This window comes from Cebus imitator, unplaced genomic scaffold, assembly GCF_001604975.1.
Source record: "Cebus imitator isolate Cc_AM_T3 unplaced genomic scaffold, Cebus_imitator-1.0 Scaffold38, whole genome shotgun sequence".
NCBI lineage: Eukaryota > Metazoa > Chordata > Mammalia > Primates > Cebidae > Cebus > Cebus imitator.
The window spans coordinates 4,392,269-4,417,987 of record NW_016107353.1 but is presented as its reverse complement, the minus strand read 5'-3'; the positions used below and the strand labels follow the sequence as shown (position 1 = coordinate 4,417,987).

Sequence of the window (25,719 nt, the reverse complement as noted above, 5' to 3'; positions counted from 1 at the left end):
GGATGTGGTAACAGTCCTAAAATTCTTGGGTGCACAGTACAATGAGAGGGCAGGGCAGAAAGTCAGATAGGAACAAGAAGTAACAGCCTCCTATAACCTGGCAATCACACTGCTCGTTGTTTATCCAGGAGAAATGAAAACATTACATCCACAACAAGGCTTGTGCAAGAATGTCAACAGTTGCTTTATTCATCATAGCCCAATACTGGACACAACTCAAACGTCCATCAACAGGAGAATGGAGAAGCAAATTATATCACATCTATACCATGGAATACTACTCAGCATAAGAAACTACTAATACATGGCACCATGCAGATGAAATTCACACAAAGGAGTTCATACTGATTATCCCACTTATATGAGGTTCCAGAAACTAATCCACAGTAAGAAAACAACATAACTGTGATTACCTCCAAGGGGGTAGGTGTTGGAGTGACTGGGAAACACAAGAGGGAACTAACTAGGGTAATAAAACTTTTTGTTCTATAGTTGACAGAGGTTTGGGTTCCACAGAGAGAGGCATTTATCAAAGCTTATCAGGTGATACCTTAAGAGTTGTACATTTTTCATTGTTATATAAATTTTATCACCAAAAAAATGCATGAACAAATATTGAACTCGAATTAATGTCTACGTAAGCTGAGATGTTTGACAGCAAAGTACGTTGATGTCTGCAACTTACTACGAAATGCATCCCCCAAAATAAGATGGGCTGGTCAACGGACAGAGAGACTGAAACATGCAGAGACGTGATAAAGTAAACATAGCAAAAGGCTAATGGTAGAATCCAGGTGGTTGCGTATAATGGTGTTCACTGTACAATTCTTTCAAGTTTGCTTCACGTCTGAAATGTTTCATAATAAAAAGCTGTGAGGAGGAGGAAGCAGCAACCAGTGGGGAGCATCACAAGGGAAACAAGAGGTGGCTGGGAGGTCACAGGAGGAGAGCAAGGGGAGGAAGAGGGCTGGTTTCAGCCAACACAGGGGCCTATGAAGGGCACAACTGCAAAAGGCCAGTGTGACCCGGGAACAGATAATCTTAGCTAATAGGGAGTCTCAGCACATGTGAGGCTGCTACTCAGACCTTTACTGTTGTAAGTTCTTGTTCCTGTGGGACCAGCTCTATCACTATCCAACTGTGTGGTCAGGGCAAGTAAGTCCTGCCTCCTCTGGCTTTGGTTGAAGGAATGAATGTGCAATGCAGGGATCCATTTAAAGGATCCTACTAAACACTTTCCAGCTCTGACAATCTATTCTTCACAGCATCTGTGGAAACCATTTTTTTAAGACAGGAATCAAAGAATGCAGAGACACAATTACAGCTTCAGCAAGCTTCAGGCGGTTTCACACAGGCAAAATGAAGGAGCCTCCTGTTACATCACTGTATTCTCAAAGAAAGGGCCTGGGTGCAAGCAGCTCTCAACTGTCTGCAGGTGGACTGTCCGCTTTGTAGTTCAGCCACAGCAGACACTACATCAGTGAGCAGGAGCCCCCTGCCCTCCCCCCAAACCCCTACATACACCCAGCAGAATTCTGGGGCACAGAATCCGAGTGGAGCCAACATGTTCCCCACCTTAGGCATCTCGGTGGAAACCACAGTGCAGAGAGTTGCAGGCGTTTTCCAAGGTTACACAGCCCGTTAACACAGTGAGGGCTACAACCCAGGGCCCTGGGCAGACCACAGGGATTCCCTGGAAAAGCGCTGGGCCCCAGAGAACCCTCCTGAATTTCAGTGCCTATAACCAGCCCCTTCTATCTCTGCCTTTGGGACTCTGGTTTCCAAGGAAACCAGAGTGTAGTGCTTCAGATATTAAGGAAGAAGGAAAGATGTATGTTTCTCAAACCAAAGTCTATTACCTCACAAACCAAAACCAACCTCTGGCAGGACTTCCTTCCCACCATTCTCCATGGGGGGAGGTGGAGTTGGGGACAGACTACTTAGGGGTCAACATTGGGAAGTGGGAGCGTGGAGGAAGTCTCTGGAGTGCCTGGGGGTGGGGGAAGTCCTGCTCCTGCCCTGGAATGACTGTGGTCATCACCTAGGGGAAATCTGGGATCCTCCTCATGCAGGACAACAGGACGCCCGTCTAGGTCCAGATGTGCCACAGCTGCAAGCAGGGCCCTGACAGGAAGTGGAGGCCCAAAAAGAATAAGACCCATGGGAGAGAGAAAGGCGTAGCTGCAGTGCCATCCCCTCCTCCAACTACATGCCTACGATGCTCCAGCTGGAGCCACAGGGCTGCCAAGCTGATGGGGGCTGATGGATGGAACGACAGGTGAGGGGAGAGAATGAACGAGGGGTAGGGAAGGGGCTCAGACACTGCCCTGCCTTCTAGCCCCGAGGGGCACCAGGTAAATGCTCAGCATTCAAGCCAGGACCTAGAAAGAGCATAGCTGAAGCCTCTTCTGAAGAAGTAAAGCCCCACCCAGGGGCAAGAAAATTTCCATAATGACGGATTTGTCTAGAAGTGGCCTGAACATCTTCCCAGCAGCGGTGATGCATCCCCAGCTGAGGGGAAGGAGGGAGTCATCTGCACACTTCTCCTGCTCCCCAGGCCTTCTCCACCCTTACCCCACACTCACCTCGGTGAGCTCAGAGGTTCTTGGCAAGGGCTTGCTCCCTGGGGACCACAGCAAGCCCACAGGGGTCAGAGCTGCTCGTCCCTCCAGAGAGCCTGGAGCCTGGGAGTCTGCAAGTACAAGCCCAGTTGGCAGCCACAGCTAATATTCCTGCTTCCCAAACCAAAGCCTGGCCCACCCAGACGTCCTGCAGGGTAGGGTAACTGCAGAGCAGCATCTGCCCTTTCTCCACTCACAAAGCGGCAATGATCAGAGGGACTGGCTTTGCTCCTCCCCCATCTGAGGGACTCTGGGTCTCTGTGGCTGTGGTCCGGGAAAGGTAGGGAGAAGGCCAGAAGGACTGGGAGATGAAGGACACCTCCCCTAGTTTCTTCTGGGAACAGACTAACTGCATCCCTGTGGGAAGACTGGGAGGGGAAAGTAGCCTTTTAAAATCAAGCAAATAAATAAATAAATAAAACAGAGATAGGAAATCCTGGCCCCACCTTAATTACACTGGAAGTGTATAATCCTCAGGAAGAATAACTAATTCCCACCCCACACTCCCATTTACTCCCGGTTGCCAGTTTCCTGGGAAATAACCACAGCCTCACAGCGAAGCTGCGCCAGAAGGGTGTTGAGGTATGCAACAGGCTCTGGGAATTCCCTAGGCCTGGGTTTGTTCCAAGCGAAGAATCCAGTAAGGCCTCCCAGGTATTTCTCAGGGAAATACCATCTGTAGGACCCATCATTCATATCCACCTCCGACCAACACTCCGAGCACAAGTCTAGCCAGGACTCTCAAATTTTAAAATCCCACAAACTTCTGTAACTCCAGTTCACAATTCTGAATTCCTCCTTAAATTTAACCCAAAATTCTTCTCAGCTCCCCTGGGTAATGGAGAACTAATGGCCTTTCCACCCTGGTCCACCCTTCAGATGCCCTTGGATTGGTGGAGAGAGGAGAAAGCATCCAGCCCACCTGCTTCTTCCTGGCTGTCCCTCAAGGGTCAGCACAATCATCCCCATCGGAAAGGAGAAGGCAGAGAGATAAGGGAGCTAAATCTTGTTCCCCTCCACTTCCAGGATTAGCAAGCAGCTGCCTCAGAATCACCAGCCCCTCCCTCGTCCAACACCCAGGCACTCTCGGCAGCCTGGCCCTCCAGCAGGACTGTCTGCTCATGCACCCCCACGCTGCACATTGCTGCTTCCCAGGCATGACAGATGCAGCCGCTATTCAGTGTTTTCATGCCAGGACAAAAGCTTCTCCAGAAGCACAAAGCCGACAGGGAGGCAGACAGGGCTGACTTCAATAGAAGCCACCTGCCGGGGCCCCTCCTCTGCCACACCCCTCCCCCCGACCCACCGCACACACACATGCAAACATACATACACCTTTTTCAAACCTCTCCAACTTGTGTTGACCCAGAGTCAGGTGACTTTTGCTCTGAATCACTGATTCTCCCAGAGCAGGGAGACTGTTGCCATTTCTCAAACAGTATTCCGTAGGATGTTAATAAGCGCTAAAAAAGGTGTCATACAGATGGCAGACACATTAGGTTAAACCAAGTTAAACAGATTCTTTCACTGCAGAACTTCTCAGAGCCTTTAATTCAGTAATGTGCACTGCAGACTGTTCCCCAATTTAGGTTATGAGGGTGTCTTGGGACTGGTGCTGCGCTTGGAGAAATGGACGGCTGGCTCCTTTTTCACCTAGTTCCCTGAACATAGCTCTTCTAACACTAGAGTACATAAGAAATACCTTGTTTACATGTTTCCCCCTCAATAAGCCTGCAGTGCACAGATGAATGGACAGATTAATAAGTACACACACACACACTTCTGGTGCACTCATCTTCTTATTCAATTCAAGTGGTAATGAAGCTTCTGCAAGGACCATTAGTCTTCATAAAAGGGACTGAACGCATGTACACCCTCAAGTCAACCTTGACTGTGGATCATCTGTGCTTATGTCACACCACTGACAGCTATCAGCCCCCAGATGAGCCGGCTGGTTTTATTCCCTTATCAAATCCTCTCCCACCCAGACCTCACGCACTGTTTTGCATCTGGCTATAAAGGAAGTTTGGTGACTGCTTTCAGTGTACTATACACAACAGCAGTCAGTGAGAAGTCACCACTGTAACCATCACACATGGTCTGGGTGAGCTGAGCCACCAACACCACTAATTCCAGCAACCTGAAAGGAAAAGCAGGGAGGCCCACCAAGCTTGTTTGGCAAGGGGACCCTGGGAGACTCCATCAACCAACCCTCCTCCCTCCGTGGGCCAGATAACAAATGGACAGGTAACAATGAGTGAGAGACACTCAGACAGGCGTAAATCTTTGACATTTCCCCGAAAGTCTAGTGCTTTCATATTTAACAACGTATCTCAGATTTTCTTTTGGATCTGAAAGCAGTAACCCTTCCCAACCCCAGGAAAAACTGTCAGACAGACCCTAACTTTGGGTTGGAAAAATATAGCCTGTGTACTCTGGGGTATACCCAGCAGCCTCTGCAATTTCCTGGGATAGGCTTTTTGCTTCATTCATAATGAAGCAGACCCTGAAAAGGTGTCTCCCACTGACCTCTGCAGGCAGCTGAACCCAGAAACAGATGCTCACCTCACCTATGATGGGGTGCAGGGCACTCTCAAGCTCCCCACCCTCACAAGAAGCCTCTGCCTCTTCAGCAGGCTGCCCCTGCTCTGAAGCCACTGACTGTTCCTGGCCTGCATGTTTCTTACAATGCCTTCAGCAGAGATGCAGACTGTGGTTAGCGTCTGGGTACCTCAAGGGGCTGGGGAATTCCTCATGCTCTGGTTGTGACTTACAAGGGAAGAGGCTCTGGTGTCAGCTTACCCCTCCTGCCCCCAGAAGCATCAGAAGAAAATATGATGAGATACTGCCAGGCATTATGGAAAAGTCTCTATCACTAAATACAAGTGTGTGCTGCCTCACCTTAGGATAAATGCCGGAGCTAATTCCCACCCTGTTTCCCAATTTTTCTTTTGCTCATTTGGCAAAATTAGTTCAATCTATAGAAACTGGGAACGGAAGAGACACAGACAGCCCTTTCTAGGGAAGCCCCTCCCACCTGCTCTCCAAGCAGCCCCAGCCCTGCCCCAGAGAGAAGAAACATGAAGGCCCCTTTTCCAAGCTCCTGCCAATACCCCACCCAGGCCTCTTCCCTCTAGACTCTTCTCAAGGCCAGAGAGAATTCTTTTGTTCCATTCATTATTCCATTTATCTTCTCTAACTGGGTGGGATTATGTTTGGAAGGAGCTGCTTCTGAAGCTGACACTTTAATGCTTGATTTTTTAAAACTCTTATTATTTAAATACCAGTTTTGCCTCTGAGGCAGCCAAACCTCACGTCCTGCCTGTTAATTATCAGCTGCTAAGTAGCACTTTTCTCATTGGAGCTGATGACCTCTGGGTCACTGACGGTAAGGATGCCAGTGCTGGAAAAGGAGGCTCCAGCACTGGCATTCATCAAAACCCAAAAAAGACAAACAGGCAGGAAACTGATCTACTCCTGTGCATATGGCTGCACCTCCTCGAAGTGTCAGGCATGGTGCTTGCTTGCACTTGGGGATATCAAGCAAGTAAGACATAGTTCTTGTCCTCAAGGAGCTCAGTCTAGCAGGGGAGGGCCTGGCAGGGGGCTGTAATTCAATTACGGATTCTGTAATTTGTGCAGGCAGAATGAACTGTCACTAGGGCAGAGGAGGGAGGCAGTTCCGCCTAGAATTGGGCAGGGGAGTAAGGGGGTAAAATCTATTATAAGCCTCAAAGGATAAATACAGTTCTATCAGAAAAAAACATAAGATGAGCCAAGATCCAAGAGAAGGTATGGAAGCAGACAAATGCATGGCAGAGCGGTGAGTGCTCTCCTGGAAGGGAGAAGGTGGAAGGCAGGACAAACCAGCTTGCTTGAATGCCACGTTTAGGAGTTTGAATTGTACACGGAGGTGAAGGGAGGCTACTGAAGGTCTCTAAATAGAAATGACATTTGCCATCACCAGGAATGGATGGCTGAATCTCTCATTGCCTCTGCAGAAAACCAGGTCAGTGTTAACAAGTGTTAACATGCAAAGAAACAGGGACACTTCCCTATGGAGCAGGGTGCAAAGAGGCAGAGGTGCACATGGCCCACACCAGCTGGATGGCCCTTGGGCTGTCCCTGTAGGGCTCCACTAGGATTCAGACCTTTCCTCTGGCTCTCAGCAAGGCCTGACAATTGGAAGGATCCTGGAATGATGTTGCATCTCTGCATCTCCCTAGAGCCCTTGGCAGATCAGGCACTCTGACATACATGTGCCATGACTTGGAGTGGCGGGGACCACACCACAGCTGTCCTCAAACACCTGCTGAAGACTGAGTGCAGAGATGAAGGTGATGTGTTCTGCAAGGCTCTGAAGAAGCAACGAGCACCAAAGGATTTCACAAACTCAAGGAACCAAATCTCAAGATTCGAAAAACATAGAACTTTAACAGCAGCACATTTTTCTTCAATGGTAAGGTTTTCTTGAAAAGGGAGAAAGCTCCTTACCATTGGAAGAATTTAAGCACAGATGTGATAGATTGGTGGTTGCCAAACCCAGATAATGATCACTTGAGGAGTACATTAAAAATGCACATTCCAGATCACCTCCTCTTGGACTCAACTAGATACAAAGAGTGAGACCCAGGAATCTGTACTTGAAATGCTACCCACAGGTGAGTCTAACAGTCATCCTGGTTTGGGAGCCACTGGGCCACGTGACCATCTGTTAGGGAGTAGTCCTCAACAAGATGAACTCAGATGAACTCCTCTTTTTTTTTTTCTTGAGTCAGGGTCACATTCTGTCACCAGGCTGGAAGTGGTGCAATAGCAGATCTCTGCAACCTTGACCTTTAGGCTCAAGTGATCCTCCCACCTCAGCCTCCTGAGTAGCTCAAACCATGTGCGTATGCCACCACGCCCATCTAATTCTTGTATTTTTTTGTAGAGACAAGGTTTCCCCATGTTGCCCAGGTTGGTCTCCAACTCCTGGGCTCAAGCCATTAGCCCACCTCAGCCTCACAAAGTGCTGGGATTATAGGCATGAGCCACTGCGCCTGGCCTTACAAACTAAATACTTCAAGATCCTTTTCTAAATGAACACCTTCTATTTGCCCTCTCACCTGGGTTCAAAACCTCTCCCTGTGTCCTTCCTCAAACCCCTTTCCAGCACAGATAAGTCTTTACAATGATTAGAAAAATTATCTCAGAATCTTGCCCTGTCTAAGAGAATATTCTGTGATGATAAAATGTTGTCTAGATCTGTGCTGTATAAAACCATGGCCACTAGCTAATTACTGAGTGCTTGAAATGTGGCTAGCGCTACTGAGGAGCTGAATTTAAAATTTTATTAATACTTAATTTTAATAGCCACATATGGCCAGTGGCTACCACAGAGGCCAGTGCAGCTTTCTGTAAAAGAGAGCTTCTGTATTCTCAGTAGGATCCAGGCAAACAAGTAAATTCTGGCCCTACTCCCTCCACCACTCCTCTGAGCTCATCTCCAGTCTGAAGAGATCCACCTGATCACAGAGAGATTTAATTCAAAGACGACAGCAGGAAAGGAGGGGCTCTGCAGCAGCTGTACCAGAGGCAACAGGTACAGGGAACACGGTGCTGAACAAAAACTCTCACCCCCAAGGACTTCACCCTGTTCCACTCAGAAAAGTAATTAACACCAGCAGCTGTCACCCCATCCTGGGCAGCAGGGCCTGACACCTGGTGCCATTTCCCAGCTTCCCCGGAGCAAGCAGCCGTCGATCTCAGGGATGACCTAGAACATCCCTTAGTTAACTAACGCAGGAGTCTCAAAACTGGTTTGTACTAGAACTTTTGGCTCTACTGGGGTATGGAAGTCCAAAGGACAGAAACTGAATCTCCAAAGACAGAAGGCAAGCTAAGTTTATTCCAGACCTCAAAGGTTTCATCAGGAAAATAGATCATCTGTACATTTCCAAACACAACTGGTTTCTTTCCCAGCTATAGCACACAGGCCAAAATCAAACCTGACCAAGTACTCCGGATTAACATGTGGCATCTTCTAGCCTTGATTTCTACACCCCATAAACATTCTGGGCCGTTTCTCCGAGCATCTGCCTTGACACAGACACACACTGAATCTACCAACAAAGTGGTAACTGAGTTGAGATGTAAGTATTGCCTTAGCCTTCTGAGACGCAACAACACAGACCTATGCAGCAGCAAAAAATGCCAGGTGGGAATCAGGAAGCACTCAGTGTCTAGGGAGGAGACCAGCAACCTTCCACATATGAGTTGGTGCAACAGCTCTCTCACCTGGAGGACAATGGTGCTTCAAGGTTCCCTCAGTCTACGCATTGACTACTTCTCTTTGGAGACATTGCTGGCCTGCTACAAAGACACAATCTCTCAGAGGAAAGGAGAGTGGAAGGTGTGGGTGGGAAAGGAAGGGCAAAAGAAAAACTACACAGGAAAAGCATTGCAGGGGGAGGGGCAAAAACCACCCATTACAGACCAGATACTTTTTCTGATGTTTCCAAGAAGACGATTTTACCTGCTTCTTTCTTTATAAAGAAAGAAGGAGAGAGAAACAGAGAAAAAGAGAGAAGAAAGACATGTTGCAACTTCCGTTGTCACAGCACGTGCTCAGGAACAAACAGACTCGACCCATTGCTTCACTTTCCCATCTGCACTAATCGTCAGCTCCATCCCAAGCCCTGACCTCTGTTCTTTCAGCTCCTGAGCTGCAAGACACAAACTTGGCCTCCCGATCTCCCTGCACGCAATCTCCCACTCCTTCACCTAGAAAGTTAAACTCAAAAAGGAAGAGATTCTTCAGAGCAAAAGAGAAGCCATATGAGGGCCCAAAGGAGGATAAAAGGGATTCTGCCACAGCTTCAGCCCAGCCATTCCTTTTTCATGCCTCCTCTGCGACTTCTCCCTGGCTCTATGTGACTGTCGGTTCACACCAATCTCAAGCACTGCCTATTACCCAGATTCTCAGAAAGGCAGCATCTCTCCCTCCTCAGCCAGACAAAGTATGGGAGCCCCAGTGGAGTCCCTCACGCTTCTCCTTAGAAACCACCCCACAGGCCATATTTTCATCTGTATCCTCCCCTGGGTGTGTCACAAGTGTGCCACCATGAGTATACTCTGCCCGTGCACGCAGTGATCCCACTCCTCTCCGTCCCACCTTGAAGAGCCCATCATGTATCTCTGCGTCCTTTACAGGCCACCCTGGTGCCCAGACACTTATCCCCCACCCACTTCCTGAACCTCTTCCTTCAGATATAAAACCAGGAACCACACCACCTGGCCTACAAGGGTCAAATGAGAAAATGCAAGAAGTGATATAATCTGGATTCTGAGAGGAAGTCTCCTTTCATTCATTTTATACACACCGGTGTTCGTTTCTCTAAACTCTAAGTTTCCAAAGGCAGGGCCTACAACTTATTCTTATCATCGTAGTGATTTGCACAAAACAAGTATTCCATAAATACTGGATGATAAACTTAAATTCCAGGTCATCTAAGTAACCCATTACAATGGAGTCACAAAAGACCATTAGAGAGGCAATACTGTGAGCCAGAGAGAGCCTAGGTTTTAAAGTTAGACACACTCATTAATAAGCCTCAGGCCTTTGCAATTGCTATTCCTCTACCTGGTCCCCCTTCCCACCCACCAAGTACCTTTTTTGTCTGTTTTAAATACTAATGTATACCCAGAGCCCAAGATAATGCTTAGCACTTAGTAGGTGTTCAATAAATAATTGCTAATGAATGAATTATTCTGTATATGTTTGAACATGTTTCTTCTGTAAAATGGGGACTTTCACTTTGCAGTGAAAGGACTATTTTAAGGATTAACAAGAATGTAAGTAAAACACCTAAAACAATGCTGATACATAGTATCTGCTCAATAAAGACTTGTTATTAATCTGGGAAACTTTCACAGAGTTGTTCAGTTTCCGATAGTGATCCGAACGATAGAAAATTGTCATATTGCATCAAAGACAATCTGCTGTTTTGATCTATCCTTAGGGAAGCTGTACAAGTAACTCTTGGCACTGCTAATTAATTTTCTTGAGTAGTAAGTTGTTTTGGATCTCAAGGGTATAGAAGGCACCCACAGGCAAATCCTGCTTAGAAAGCAGGGGTCTAGTCTAAGCTGCTAGAATGAATCATTGTTCTAAATTCTTCTCATCTCATATAGCAGAGGTATTAAAGGGGTCTAACCCAAGAGGATGACCCTTGACTGTTCTGCCATTCCAAGCTAATCCTGCCATCTGGGCCTCCTGATGGCCACTCAGCAGGGAAGACAGGAGGCAGGCATGGAGAAGAATAAACGTTTATAAACATTGGCTGAGTGAATAAAAACACTGTGGCCAGGAGAAAGGTGAAGTAACACCGTCCTGCAGAAACAGAGGACAGAGATAGTGGCTCTCAGTCCCCGAGGCTCCCTGGGACCCAGGCTGACCACTTGTTTACCAGCATCAGGCTATTTTCCCAGCAGTGCAGACACAACAACAGTGATGAAGAAAGGCCTTCAGCGCAGACCTTGCTTCAAGGTCAAGTCCGGTCCTGTTGATTTCCAAGGAGGAAACTGAGTGAGGCCCAGGTAGGTCCTAGGACTTACTTGGGGCCACAAAGGTAGAGTTACCAGCCAGGTCTCTCAGATTCCAGTCTGGTGTCAGGTTCTTTTTCCTGTGCAAATCTGTTGGGGCATGGAGTTAAGCAGCCCCATGAGGTTCAAATCTCCTACCTCAGTTCCAGCAACTGGGTACTTGATACAGTTTGGATATTTGACACCTTTAAATCTCATGTTGAAGTATGGTCCCCAGTGTTGGAGGTGGGACCTGGTGGGAGATGTTTCCAACATGGGGGCAGATCCCTGGCTTGGTGCCCTCCTTATGGTAATGAGTTATCACTCCAAGTTCATGCAAGATCTGGTTGTTACAAAGAATCAAGGGCCTCCCCCACCACCATGCTTCCTCTTCTCTACATGTGATATGCCTGCTCCTCCCTTCATCTTCCCCCATGAGCAAAAGCTTCCTGAGGTCCTGACCAGAAGCAGATGTTGGTGCCATGATTCTAGTACAGCCTGCAGAACTGTCAGCAATAAACCTCTTTTCTCCACAAATTACCCAGTCTCAGATACTCCTTTATAGCAACACAAAATGGACTGATACAGTGTTTAACACTGGTCCCTCTTGCAACACACAGGAGCATGACCAGCAGGTAGAAAACCACAGACTGTGTTTGCATGTCTGTGCTGTGTCTATAGCTAACTAAAAAATGCCAAGAGCTGTACGAAAGCTGGCAAGCTCCACATCTGTCCCTCCCTCAGTTAAAGTTCTCCAAAGGGCAAAAGGGTCATCTCCATGACGGAACAGGAATAGGACGGGCCCTGGAAGAGGGAGAAGAAGGAGAGACATCAATGGGAAACTGTGGTCAGAGTCCTTATAAGAATGAGAACTCTGTTAGCAGAAATAGAAGGTGCCTGCTTGAGTCAGCAGATCCAACTGGGTAGAAGGAAGAAATGCTCAGAAGACTGCCTAAGAGCAGCTTTTCAGCAGCAGGAAGAACAGGGACAGACACTGAGAGAGATCATCACTCTACCCCAGCTCAGTCTCAGAGCGCATAGCCCAGTACTATCCCACCCTTGGGGCTGCCACAGCCCCTAACTCTGAGGATTACCACTTAGTACATTACATTTATGTCAGTGGCCTCCGCAATTACTCAGTTATCACACCTTTATTCAGCAGCTAAGTATAACGCACAGTGCCAAAATACTCTAGGGTTCTTTTTTCATAGACAGGGTCTTGCTCTGTCACCCAGGCTGGAGTACAGTGACATGATCATAGCTCACTGTAACCTTGACTTTCTGGGCTCAAATGATCCTTCCACCTCAGCCTCCTAAGTAGCTGAGGCTATGGGTATGTGCCAACACAGCTGGCTAATTTTTAATTTTTTTTAGAGACTGGGTCTTGTTATGTTGCCCAGGCTGATCTCAAACTCCTGAGTTCAAAAGATCGTCCCACCTTGGCCTCCCAAAGCACTGAGATTATAGGCATGAGCCACCACACCTGGCCTGAATTTTTAAATGAGGGCATACAGTCACTACATGGAAACAAGAGGATACAAAAATAATGAAGATGCGGGTTTTCGAGGAATTTACAATCCAATCCACTATCTAAAGAGATGCCTCGCATTCCTGTGTGGAATCTGGAGACAATGTGCAGAAATGGCATGTTGAAAAGGGAAGGAAAAGAAGGAAGAACAGGCCATCAGCCTCTGACCTCAGGTGGCTAAAGGAGAGAATGTAGTTGGTGTCTGCCATGTTTTTGCATCCTTCAACGACACTTTGTCTGTCACTGACCTTTCTGTCACCGACCACATCACTGACCTTTATGGCAAAGAAATCATCTGCCGTGTGACTGGTGAGACGAAGGTGAAGGCAGACTGAGATGAATCTTTACCACATGCTGCTATGTTGGCTGCCAGGATGTGGCCCAGAGCTGGGTATCGCTGCCCTACACATCGAACTCTAAGCCACAGGAGGAAGTAGAACCAAGATCCCTGGACCTGGGGCCCAGGCAGTCCTCAGAGCCTTTGCCCACTCCCGTATGAAGATTGAACGGATTGAGGATGTCACCCCAACCCATCTGACAGCACCTGCAGGAAAGGGTTTGCCGTAGTCACTGTCTGTGCACAGGAGTCCTCATATATTTTCCATTAATAAATTGCATTCCTGTTTAAAAAAAAAACACACACACACAGAGAGAGAGAGAGAGATGCCTTATACATAAAGAAATGCACTTAGGCTGGGCGCAGTGGCTCACGCCTGTAATCTCAGCACTTTGGGAGGCCAAGGTGGGCAGATCACAAGGTCAGGAGATCGAGACTATCCTGGCTAACATGATAAAACCCCGTTTCTACTAAAAATAAAGGTAAAGATTAAAAAATTAGCCAGCCATGGTGGCGTGTGCCTGTAGTCCCAGTTACTCAGGAGACTGAGGCAGAAGAACTGCTTGAACCAGGGAGGCAGAGGTTGCAGTGGGCCAAGATCGCGCCACTGCATTCCAGCCTGGGCAACAGAAACTCCATCTCAAAAAAAAAAAAAAGAGAGAGAGAAAGAAAGAAATGTACTTAAACAGTGAAATAAAGGGTAAAGGTGTATCGGTAAGTTTGATGGGGAAGGATGGGAAGGCCCACTTTTGGTGTGAAAGGCTCTGGGAAAGCAGCATCACTGCAGGGTAGAATAGGTAGATCTAGACAGGACGGGAGACGGGCACAGTGCAGAGAAGATGCAGACGGACAGATGCTGAGTGTGAGGGTGGAAAGCAGGTTCTGTGAAAGAAACAACATGTATAAGCCACTTAAGCTGGGGAGAAAAAAAAAAAGTATACATTAAAAAAAAAAACAGATTGAGGCCAGATCTGGGAAGGATTTGGATATCTCATGTATTGTGCAGACAAAGAGACCCACTGAAGGACTTAAGCTGGGAAGCTACACGATCAGAGCTGGGCTCTAGGCAAACTAATCCCCACTGAACGCCAAAGAATCAAGGGGGCAAGACCTACATTCCACAGCTGAGGGTTCTCAGAGTTAGCCACACGTTTCAACCGCCCATCCCACCCCCACTACTTCTACTCCTTCCCTCTCTGGTTACACCTCAAACCCAAATTTATTTTCTTTTAAAGAATCTGAGCCCAGGTAGCCAAATTAAATGCATGAAGTCAGGACAGTCTGAGACCCAAGAGAGGGGGCACTGCTGCCCTTCCTCCTCCCCTCTGTGAGCACAGGTCACTAGAGCACATCAGGGGAAGGGAACACAAAGGGTATGAAGTCACTGAGAGTCCCAAGTGGGCTCTGTTGGAAAGGACATGGTGCTCACGAGCCTGGCACTCAGAGGGAATGACAGCCTTCGGTGTGTCTGCAAGAGCAAGCATTTCCAAGAAAGGTTACTACACATGCTCATTTTCTCCCTGTGGCCTCCATTTGCCAGAGATCTGGGTGTCTGTAAGGAGAGAGAAGGCATGGGATGGCCCCTTGCCGGGCTCTCGGGCTCAGCAGAGCAGACAGGCTGCTCCGAGCTGCAGAGCGCATGCAGCCTCCTCCTCAGGCCACCTGCATTCCGAGGATTCCCCAAGCTCCAGGCACATGGCCTTTAGTGTCCAGGGCTCTCCCTGAAGGACCCTTTGAGCTCTACAGAAGCCAAGCATGACAAGCAATCTGCAGATTCCCCACTTAGAGAGGCTGCCTTTCTCCAGCTCCTGTGAAGTCTGGCCATTAGAATCCTACTAACCTTCTTCCAGGAATCGCAGAAGCCAAGGAAGGCAGTCAGGATAGGGAAAGACAGAGGGTATGGCTATTCTGAGGACAGGGGTTTCTTCTGTCAGAGTTAAAAATAAACTCTTAGCAACTATACCTAACTCTTCCCCTGCACAGGCAAATGGGCCCTGGCAGATAAATCTTTCCTTGCAGAGGAAAGAGGCCCCAGAGGGGAGAGATGGGACAAGGAGGCCATGGAGACTTGGTCAGAGTATGTAACTCTAGCTGAAGGCAGAGGGCTCCTCAAGTCCTACCTCTCGGTTGCCATCACTCTCCACCATGCACCCCTTCCCCCAAATAAACCCTAATCCCAGAAAGCAGACAAAGAGCCCTCCTAGGCCACGATTAGTATCACCACCTGTCCAGGGATTAGAAAAATCAGAAAGAATACTAGCGTCAAACTGAAGAACAGAATGCCAATGTCAGACGCTGCCCACTATCTGTCAGCTAAGCAGATATGCTCGCTACCTGAGCCCCTTTCCTCATCTTGCTCTCCAAGTCTCCAGGATCCCTGGGGAGCAGAGGAAGAGGCCACACCTCCATGGACACACATCAGTATTGCAGCCAAGAGGTGGAAGAAACCCATGCACACTGTGACATTCTGCACGTGGCTGAGCTGGGAGGGCCAAAGATGCCATGGCCTGACTCAGGGAGGAGGTCCTGAGAGCCAGGGCCTAGTTATTCTTGGAAGCTGACAAGATAAGGTCACGCTTTTGAATGTGGTAGCCCAAAGCCTTACACTGCGGAGGTGGAGAACATAATGTAGCAACAGGACAGGAGTATACCGTAGGTAGCATGTTCAGTGACAGGGCGGCCGGGGTGAAGTCCTGTGGCAGACCATGCCCATGTGGGGCTGTCCTATGCATCCCTATGTAACTCTGGCAGAGGCCTGCTTGGAGGTAAAGCCTGGAGGAACCCAGGGCTGGAGGCAAGCACAGTAGAAGGTCTGATCCACTCTGATGAGCTGGGTCAACCTCCTTTTTGTCTAACACGTTCCCTCCTAGGGACTAAGCAGGACAGCTTCACAGAGCTTTCATACACACAAATCTGGACACCAGGAAACACAAAAACCATAGCGCATCTCCTGGCACTCAGAAGAGTGTTAGCCCCAAATCCCTCAAACTGGAAGAGAAAGGGGCAAGCAGAGAGAACATCAGCAAAAAGGGAGAGAAACAGGTCAGCAGTGTGGCAGGAAGGACTGAGACAGCTAACAGGGCCTGGCTGTGAGGGGAGACTGCAGCAGTGGCAGGTTTATTTTTAGCTGTTGGGCAGAGGGGCTGAGTAACAGTTCTGGGCTCTGGGCAGGAGGCCAGGCTGCCAAGGTCTGGTGTGTGCTGGGAGCCTCATTAACAATATGGATCATTAAAATGGCAGCAAATAATCAACTCGATCATCTCCCTATAGACAAGCAGGAGAGTAAGGAGACCCCACAGGAGGACGAAGGTGGAAGAGTAAGCAGGGGGACAGTCAGTGGATCTCCTGTTCATCCCTTCCCCTCAGAGAGATTTCACCTTTGCTTCTGTTTCACAAGAATCTTCATGGAGATGAGCCAGAGAGAAGGCACCAATAGTACAGCTCCCTTAGCTCCCTCGTCTGCTCTGAGACAGAAGAGGCTTCCATCGGGCAACCCCTAGCTTCTACCTCTGGCCACCACTCTTCATCTCTCAGATGAGTGCTGTATGGACACTGGCCATAGAGATGCCTGGAAACATCCCTCAAGAATAAGATGCCCTTTCATATGACCCTTTTGGAGAGCTCAGGTTCCCAGCAGAATGAGCACATTGGCTGGTCTTGCAGAAGAACACCAGACACAAATATGGGCTGACCTTGGGGCCCTGTCCCAGCTCATTCTGGCACACAGAGATGTTTACTGATCAGAGAATAAAGACCCCAAGAACGCTTCAATGCCAGAGGCCCAGCCCAACTTTATGTCTCCCTCTCCTGTGGCTCTCTTCCTCCTCCCACCAAACCTGATGGCCCAGCACATAGGACCCCAAAGTCCAAACCTCCAGAGCTGAAACCACTGCTCTGGCTTTGCAGGGGCAGGAAGAGGAAGAAAGAGAACAGACATCACCAGGCACCCCCTTTTCCTCCCGCTTCCTCAGACTCCCAATAGCACTTCCTGTCTGAGGGGCTGAGGGTCAACTGAATGTAAGCCCTAAGTTCCTCACCAGCTCTGGGAATCAGTCCCATCTCTGACCTCAGAACAACCCCAAATCCATAACTATACCTTTGGTGAATTAGAAGGCATTCTTTTGAAAGAACCCAGCCACAAACAAAGACAAAGCCGAGCAAGGGGAGAGTGGCTAGACTTCAGACCTCCCTTACCTCCTCAACCAGATGCCTGCGCACAGGGAACCACCTACACCAGCAATTACAGTGGACTTCAAATGCCCCATAACTTGAAATGGGAAAGGAATCTCAAGTAGGCAACAGAGTTCCTCATCTTTACTTTGATTACACTAAGATTCTGCCAATTTTAAGGAAAGAGAAGATACACACCCTGCTAAACGACATAGTCTATCCTCTCTGCCGACTCACCAGCTAGAACACCTTCTAAGTCTTCATAAAAGAGAAGGAGCAGCTGGTCAGTGATGATTATTCATTAACCAGACACAGGCTGCCCTGGAGCCCGAAATAAAGCCTACGAAAAGGCATCTATGCTGACCCAGATACTGCTCATGGTCAGACCCAGAGAAAATCAGCAAGCTAACCTGCCTGCCCCCCATCTCTGGCCTGCAGCACCGCCTTCTACTGCCTCACCCTGCGAGCGCTCAAGAAGCTGCACAAGCCAACTTTCTGTGTACTGAGGCCTGGAAAGTTTAGCTGACCTATTCAAGTTCATACAACTTGTTAGCAGCATACAGACTAGAACCTTTCTCTCTATGTATATACTTATTTTTGCTTTCTTATCTAGCACATAACCCATGGTAACAAGCTCATCTCTACATATTTATATCTATATCTATATATAGATAATATACATATATATCTTAAAATACAAAATAACAGTGTTTTCCTAAAAACTAGAAAAGGTACAACAATCTGATTTGGGCGGAGATTGCACCAGCAATCACAGTGGACTTCAAATGCCCCATGACTTGAAATGAGACAGGCGTACATTATTATGCGGTCCAGTGGCATGGCCCCTTCTCTTCACCAGTGCCCCCATTTACTAGGTGATCTGTGTGGAAAGACCCTAACTGATGGGTTAGTGGAGCTCAGTTTTGCTCCACCAGGTCTATAGTCTTCTAGCAACCAAACACCAACGGAGCCCAAACCAAGAGCAGGTCCCAAGGAACCAAGTCTCAAGGTGTGGCTTGGATGCCGACAACATGTAAGACCTTGGACATGCCACTAAACCTTTCTGCACTGGCCCAGCTTCTTCTTCAGTGATGTGGAAGGAGTCAAGAATGACGACCAGGGAATGTGGGATTTAAGTCACTATGAAGTGTGGGTCGCTACATCACTGGGCCTCAAACCATTACCAAGAAAAGCTCCAGAGTTCTTCTCTGCCCATCCACCTCCCTCCAGGACACAGAACCATCTGGAAAGGTACAGTGCAGGGAAAAGAGGCAAAAAGAGACTTCACATGACCCTTGGCAGGGCCTGAAGTAGAGGAAAGGTAAGCAGAATTGAGTGAATCCTGTACTACAGACATCACGCCACCAGGAAGAACCCCAGCTCAGAGCATGGCAAGGCTGCTTGGGAATTGTGCAATGGCTCAGACGCAGACTGTGCCCTGCTCTTCCCCATCTTGGCTGACATTCTTCCTGGCACCCACTCAGCACACTCCTGGGCTCCGGGTAACAAGAGCTTTGGCCCCTCCCCTAGCCCCAGAATTAAGTTTGCCTCCAGCAGTTCTGAGGCTGGGCTCTTCCAGGCCCTTCTCCCAATCCCCTGTACCTGCTTCATTAGAAAAACCATCAACTGTGGATGGCCCAACCTCTCAGGTCCCAAGTAGTGGAAACATCTTCTTAAACCAGGTCCCAGTACCTTCTTCCTCCCACAAAGGAGTTCTTTTGTTTCCTAGACACCCACCAATATTTGGCCCTGAGGCCCAGGGACTGCTTTTCTCTCCCCTCCTGTCAGCCACTGATCCCATATCTTAGCTGAGATTATCTCCAAGCTCAGTCAAACCCAAGAATTCACAAGTAAAAAAGGACAACGAGCAGACCCAGCTTTGATCCTGCCTCAATGGATGCCAAGAGCAATGCTGCAGGAGCCAGGGGGCAGGGCCAGGGTCAGGTGGGACAGGGTCTCTGAAACCAGAAACCCAACCCTTCCTTCATAATTCTGCAAGCCCAACCTCAATGATTCCTAACCTTTTTTGACACCTTCATGCCCCTCAAACACTTTAAAACCTGCTTTGACACAAGATGGGTTAGCTTCAATTTTGAGCTGCCAACCGCTGACCACTCCGACCTCCTGTTCCTCCTCTCAGTTCTAGCCAGGTCAGTGTCACCACACCTCTCACAGACTTGCTCACTCCTCAGAGGCACAGCAATGTCCCACTGACCCCAGCTGGAGCCTCCCTTGGCTCCTGGAATCATCACAGATTCCCATCTTTCAAAGCTCCGCCACTCCCGGCCACACGATTTAGCTCCTAGACCAGCAAAGTGTAGGAGAACTTTCTGCAAGGATGAAAATGTTCTTCTGCACTGTTCAATAGCCATTAGCCACATGTTTACTGAACACTTGAAGTGTGGACAGCAACTGATCTTTCAAATTTAATTTAGTTTAATCCCTTCACGTTAATTAATTTTAATTTGCCATGTGAGGGTAGTGGCCACCAAACTGGACAGTGCAGCCCTAACCTACATGTGTTAATTTCACCTTCTCCAAACAGGTTTCTTCACTCAAAATTTTACAGGCCACTTTCTACATGGAATCCTCCATGCAACTAAGCTTATGACAGATACTCAGCAAACTGTTACCTACCTGTAACCATACTGCATATAAAAGAGGCCGGTTTGGTCAATGAAACTTTCCTCGCCTTGTGACTCCAGCAAGCTCCAGTTTGGGACACTGCCTCTGACCAGCCACAATACCTGTCTTACTCTCCACAGATACACAGTATGAGGTGTGCTGGCGGAGATGGTGCCTGTACTGTGAGGATGCAGGAGTTCTGGAATTTCCCTCCAACAGCATCCAGAATAATCATGAGAGGTTCCAATCATCTCCCCTTCATGAGAACAAAGGAAGCCACATCACAGTGGCACTTCCATGACATACAGAGAGAGGACTGCTGGAGAAAGGAAAGGAAAAGAAACCACAGAACCTTGTTTTCTCTAATCCATGCAATGGAAAGATACACAGAGATAAGTTATGACAACACTGTATATTTTATAAAGCAATAACATGCTTCACCTAATCAGAATGGCACAGCAGAGGAGGACAACGATACGGTCTTTAATTAAATTTGTTGAGCTAACACCTAAGGGTCACCATGACACAGTGAAGTGGCAAGCAGCTGAGGAACCCTCCCAGGGAATACAACTAATTAATACATAAGTGGGTTGAGATTAGGTGTCGTTATCAAAGAAATAATACAATTCCCATGTTCTTGTACAAAAGATAACAAGATTTCTATCAAATACTCCCTTAAAAGGGGGATGGAGTGTTAAAAAAAAAAAAAAAAATGCATGGAACTACTCTTGAAGCTCCCCTGCCAACTTTGGGGACCCAGCTCAGGAGCGGCAAATGCCCACTCAGCCCCCTTTGCTGACCTCAAAGAAGGGCCTGAGGTAAGAGAACAGCTCCTCAGGCTGGAGGCATCCTGGAGCAGCAGCCAGCCATGTCCCTGAGCCTGTGGCTCAGTTAGGAAGTAAGCGAGAAGCCTGAGACTGAGAGTCAGGCAACCTGGGTTCCAATCCTGCCTCTGCCAAGTGAATGGCTATGGTACCTTGAGCAAGTCACTCCCTAACTCTGGGCCTTGGTTTTCTCTTCTGCAAAACCAGGGGGCTACACGAAATGACCTCTCAAGTCCCTTACAACTGTGACTGAAAGTTAGCAAAGGCAGCCAGAAGAGATGGCGAGGTGAGGTCATAGCACCCACCAAAAGCATTTAAACGGGAGCTCTCTGAGTTGGAGAGAGAGAAGCAGCAGGGTGAGCTGGAACTGTTTTTCAAATGCTGATTTCACTTAACAGAGCTAAGAAGGGGTCACCAGACTACAGGCAGGGAGAAGAGCATCTGGGCAGCTGCCAGTTCCCATCAACTCTCAGGGCTGTGACACAGCAGACTTCTGAACCCCAGCAGAGGCCAGGCTGCTGCCCTCCAGCTCTGCCCTAGCCCCCCAGCATTGGCGTCTACACACTGTGCAGAAGAGAGGTCTCCTCCCTTTTTCTCAGGCACCTTCAAAGGGTTAATACCTCCTGCCCCACTCCATCTTCCTCTCCTGCTTTATAATCACGAGCCTTCTAGTTTTGAAAACTATTTCACTACTCTGAGGTTACTCAAAACTCAAGATCTAGAAATCTCTTTGGTGTGTGTCTCTGGAACAGGATTCTTAGAACCAGATTTCCCTCACAGCTGTAATTATGTCTCAGCCAATATTTGGATATGGAAGTGCTGTTAACACTGCTGTCAGTCTCCAAATGCCTTGTCTCTCCTTTCTTCCTCCATTATTAAGTTTTAACACAAAGACGTGTGTGGGAAATCCACAATTTAACAGTTGAGTCAACTTAAAAGATCTGGGAGCAGGCTGCCTGTCAAAACAGACTGACTTCACTCTTCACCCACTTCTAACCTGAAAGAGATAAACTATGAGTGTTATTTAACATGCTGCTGGATTTTTCCTTTCAAAACTATTCAAAGTACAAAAATATCTAAACCTCTTTCCCGTTAGTTACAAGAGAAATCTGAATTGCCACTCAAAAGCATTTTTTAGTATGGTTTTTTGTGTGTGTGTCTATTAAACAGAATATGGAGCAGAAGTTGGGAGCTTTTGTTCTGAAGTCTTTATATAATATTCCAAATATCCAAGAGAATGAACAGCCAGTGTCCCCAAACTACTGATAGGTGAAAGCAGATGGTGCCTCAGAGGGGACAGAAAACACTCCTGTAAAGACCGTCTGTCACTTACTCAAAGATACAGGTTAACTGTGGTCAAAATGTATTCACCCAGCTCCAGTCCCCAAGGTCAGAGCTACGATCAACCCAAACAACAACTCCTCTTGTTCCTTTCCCTTCAGTTATGAGTAAGGAAAGAGAAGGCTGAGGCACAAATATTGAAGTGTTGAAGATACTTAACCCCTCACCAACAGTCAACACTAAACAACAACCGAGATCCCACAGCAAGAACTCACAGTAGAAACCAAAGAACTGTGACAGTGTTGAGTATGAGAGCTCCAAGAAAATAATTCTAGAGGCCTTAAAATCTAGAAAGGGGACATGCTTGCCCTGTGCAACCCCGAAGCACTGGTGCTTTTTTAAAAACATCTTATTGTATATTCCAATAGTTCCACCCATACCTCATTTCTGAGTTTTGTACTTGATAACTGAAATACAGCTGGCTGTGGGGGCTGAAGGGGAAGAGAAAAATATAACACAGGAAGTATTTTTCTCCTTCTCCAATCATTGAGACACCCCAGGGGAACTAGACCTGAGGTGTCACCTTTCGAGATTGGTTTAACCTGAAACCTCTGTGAGAGGAAAACCTTGCTGGTGACCCTGCAAGACCAGCTCACACTTCACTGGGGACCCACCCATCTCATGAGACCTCCCAGCCCAGAAGTCGATATTCTCACTTGAATCCTTATTCTCCCACCACCGCACCCCTTAAAGAAAGAAAAAGGATGGGCTTCCCTGGCCCAAAGGTAAGGTTTCCTCTGACTGCCCATCATCGCATGCGTACAGGACAGCAAGTGGCCCTCTCCGGGAGGCGGAATCAGCACTGGCCAGGCCGCGGGTTACTTACTCGGTTGCCAGTGATCAGCAGGGCCGCGGACACCGCCGGCCTCTCTCCGGAGCTGCCCCGCGCGGTCGTGGGTGGGGGCCCGCTCCGGGATCCAAACAATCCCGCCCCCACAGCCAGGGTGCGCCCCGGACCCTCCCACCGCACACCCCCCGGCCGGCGCGCCCCAAGGCGGCCTGGCTGCCCTCGCGAGGCTCGGGGAAGTGAAATCACACATTCCGGCTCCCAAATAAGGAGCGAGGCTAAATAAACCTCTGCGCTCCGACTTCTCCAAACCAACCGACCAACCGGCTCAATGAGTAATGGGCCTTTTGTGCCCGCAGAGAGAGAAAAACGAGGGAGGAGAAGACCGGGAACCACCCCCCCCGAATCACTTCCTTGAGATGGAGTGAAATTAGCAGAAGTCCCGAAGCCAACCGTTCCGACTCGGCTGGATCCCGCTCAAACGCCAAAATGGCAGAGTCCCAGAGTCCCCGAGTCCCCGAGTCCCCGGAGCGGGTCCCAGGGCTCCCGCACGGGGGCGGCCGAAAGCGGTCTGGGTGGCGAGGGCGCCGGGACCCGCCGCCCGCCCCGCACTCGGCACCCCCGGCCCGGCCGCCCCGCCCCGCCCCGCCCCGCCACCCCTCCGCCTCGCGCCGCGAGCAAGGCCCGGGTGGGCAGCAGCCGCCGCGGAGCTTTAGGGCGCGGGGCCGGCCCCGCCTCCCCTCCCCCGGCCCCAGACCTACTTTAAGGGCGAATTTCTCCTGGGTCCTCTTGTTGAAGATCTGCAAAACTTTCCCGTTGATGCCCAGCCCCAGGACCTGGCTGGTGACCTTGTAGTCGTCGATGATGGCGTTCTTCTTGATCTGCAGGCCGGACTTGACGTGGAACTGCGGGAACTGCTGCGTGGGCGGCGGCGGCGGTGGCTGCGCCGGGGGGTGCGGCGGGGCAGGGGCGGGGGGCTGTGGCGGCGGGGCCGGGGCGGGGAACGGCACCGGCGGGCTCTGGCCCTGGGAGTTGGACAGCATGGTGCCCGGGGGCGCGGGGGCGCGGGCCGGGCTGCCCGCGGCCGCCCCCTCCTCCGGCTCCGGGCCCCCTCCCCGCTGCCCCTCGACCGGCTGCGAAGTTCGCTCCGGGCTGGAGCCGGCTTCCCCGCCCCGGCCCGGCTCCAGGCTCGGCGGGTCGCGGGGCTCCGTGAGTCCCGCCGCGAGCCGCTGGCGCCCACCGGCCCGGCGCCCTCCCGCCCTCCCTCCCTCCCCCCGGGGGCCTGGCGCTCTGGGGACCGCGGGGCGGCGGGGGCCCTGCCGGGGGGAAGCGGCCGCGCGACAATGTACCCAGCCCCGAGCCGGCGGCCGCGTCACAGCCTCGTCTGCGTCCGGGGCCGGTCCTTAAAGGGGAGGGGAGGGGCGGGGCCTGGGGAGGCGTGGTATGGGGGCGGGGCCGGCCTTAAAGGGGAGGACGCCAGGTGCCCGGAGCTGGGAGGACCGCGGAGTAGGTTAGGGGCTGCTGCCTGGGGGGCAGGGAGAGGGGACGAAGAAATCCCAGTTCCTAACCAAGGCCATGCAAAGGGGGAGGGGCGGCGTGTCAAAGGAGCCGCAAATTCAGATAGAAAATCCACCCCTCTCCAATTGTCTGGGCCTCTTGGCGGCAGCGAATGGGAGGGAGAGGGGTGTATTTCCAAGGAGAGGGATGGCTCGTAGGTGTCCAGCTAGATGAGACCTCGGGGTCGAGCTGGAATCACAGGGGTCATTCATCCCAGGGAAAGGTGTGCGCCAAAGGCGGGAGTGTGAAATGTTTTCTTAACTTTTAACATTTTCCTCTGAGTTCTTTGCATCTCTTTTCTCATGAATTTACTGTTTTTCAGTAAAGACGTATTACTGTGTAACCAGGAGCACTTTCGTAATTATACCTTTGAACATGTTTTCATATAAATAAAAGAAAAAGGATGCAGGGTGGGAAGAGGATGGGTTGAGATTGGGGCCGCCTGAATTCCCGCCAGCCTTTGCCATGGATTGGCTGTGTGAGGACGAGCAAGCCTTGCACCTCTCTCTCCGTGGGAAGAACAGCGAGACCTTTTCAAAGGTTGTGGAGAGAGTCAGAAGAGATAACGAAACTGAAGGGGAGGCTCTAAGGAGTGGGTTCTGATTTCCGATGTGGAAAAAGTCCGTAAGAAGTGGGTTAGCCCCGTGTCTCTCAGGAGAAGCCCAGGGGTCTAGCTGGACCCTGCATAGAAGCTGCCAGGAGTCCTCCACACACATTCTGATCGGGTTCCAGATGACCAAGTCCATCCCTGCCGACCTCCTCCCCACTCTGATTAGCAGAGCAGTTGAGAAATAAGACAAGTGACCCAGACAGATGAACACGTAACCTCAGCTTAAGTCCTGGTAAGGCCAGTTAGAGAATGAGGCTTGACCTATGGCTACACATGGCCCCTAATAGGTCCCCAAAACTCCAGAGAAAAGAGAGAGCCTGCGGAAGGGGCCCTTCGGGATAGAACCTAAGTAGGTAAGGCACAAGTGCCAGTGTCTCTTCCCTCATTCACCTTTCCCAGATGCGTATGGAGACAGGAATGGGGAGAGGAGTGAGGGGCGGTAGTCACTCTCCCAACGCTGTCCTTTCCTGGGGCAGGCAGGGCCCACCAAGGAGAGATATGGTTCCCAGGACATGAACATTTGCTCTTCTCAAGCAGTATCTGCTTAGCGCTGTGTACCAGGTGCCATGCTCAGCCCTGCAGTGGCGGATGGTGTTAATCTGGTGGAGAAGAAGACAGATACCAGTGGCACAGAGAGGGTGGCAGACCCGATCCTAGAAGCCCAAAGCTTAGGGATTTCCTTCTGTCTGCAGCAGCCAGCAGCTTCCTCTGAGGCTGCAGGATAGAGATGGTTAGACAGCTCCCTGGATTCCCC

The 25,719-nt window shown here is 49.6% G+C and overlaps 1 protein-coding gene and 1 pseudogene across 1 annotated transcript in view; one reads left to right on the top strand and one right to left on the bottom strand.

The window, feature by feature from the left end:
- Positions 1–24,169, bottom strand: part of MAPKAPK2 (MAPK activated protein kinase 2) — a 47,801-nt gene extending 23,632 nt beyond the window's left edge. The window contains exon 1 of the mRNA XM_017525487.2: positions 23,560–24,169. Coding sequence (XP_017380976.1) covers positions 23,560–23,841 — 282 coding nt within the window. The 5' untranslated portion in view covers positions 23,842–24,169. The remainder of the gene's footprint in view (positions 1–23,559) is intronic.
- On the top strand, positions 12,828–17,747 carry LOC119470710 (annotated as a pseudogene).
- Positions 24,170–25,719: the final 1,550 nt, after the last annotated feature.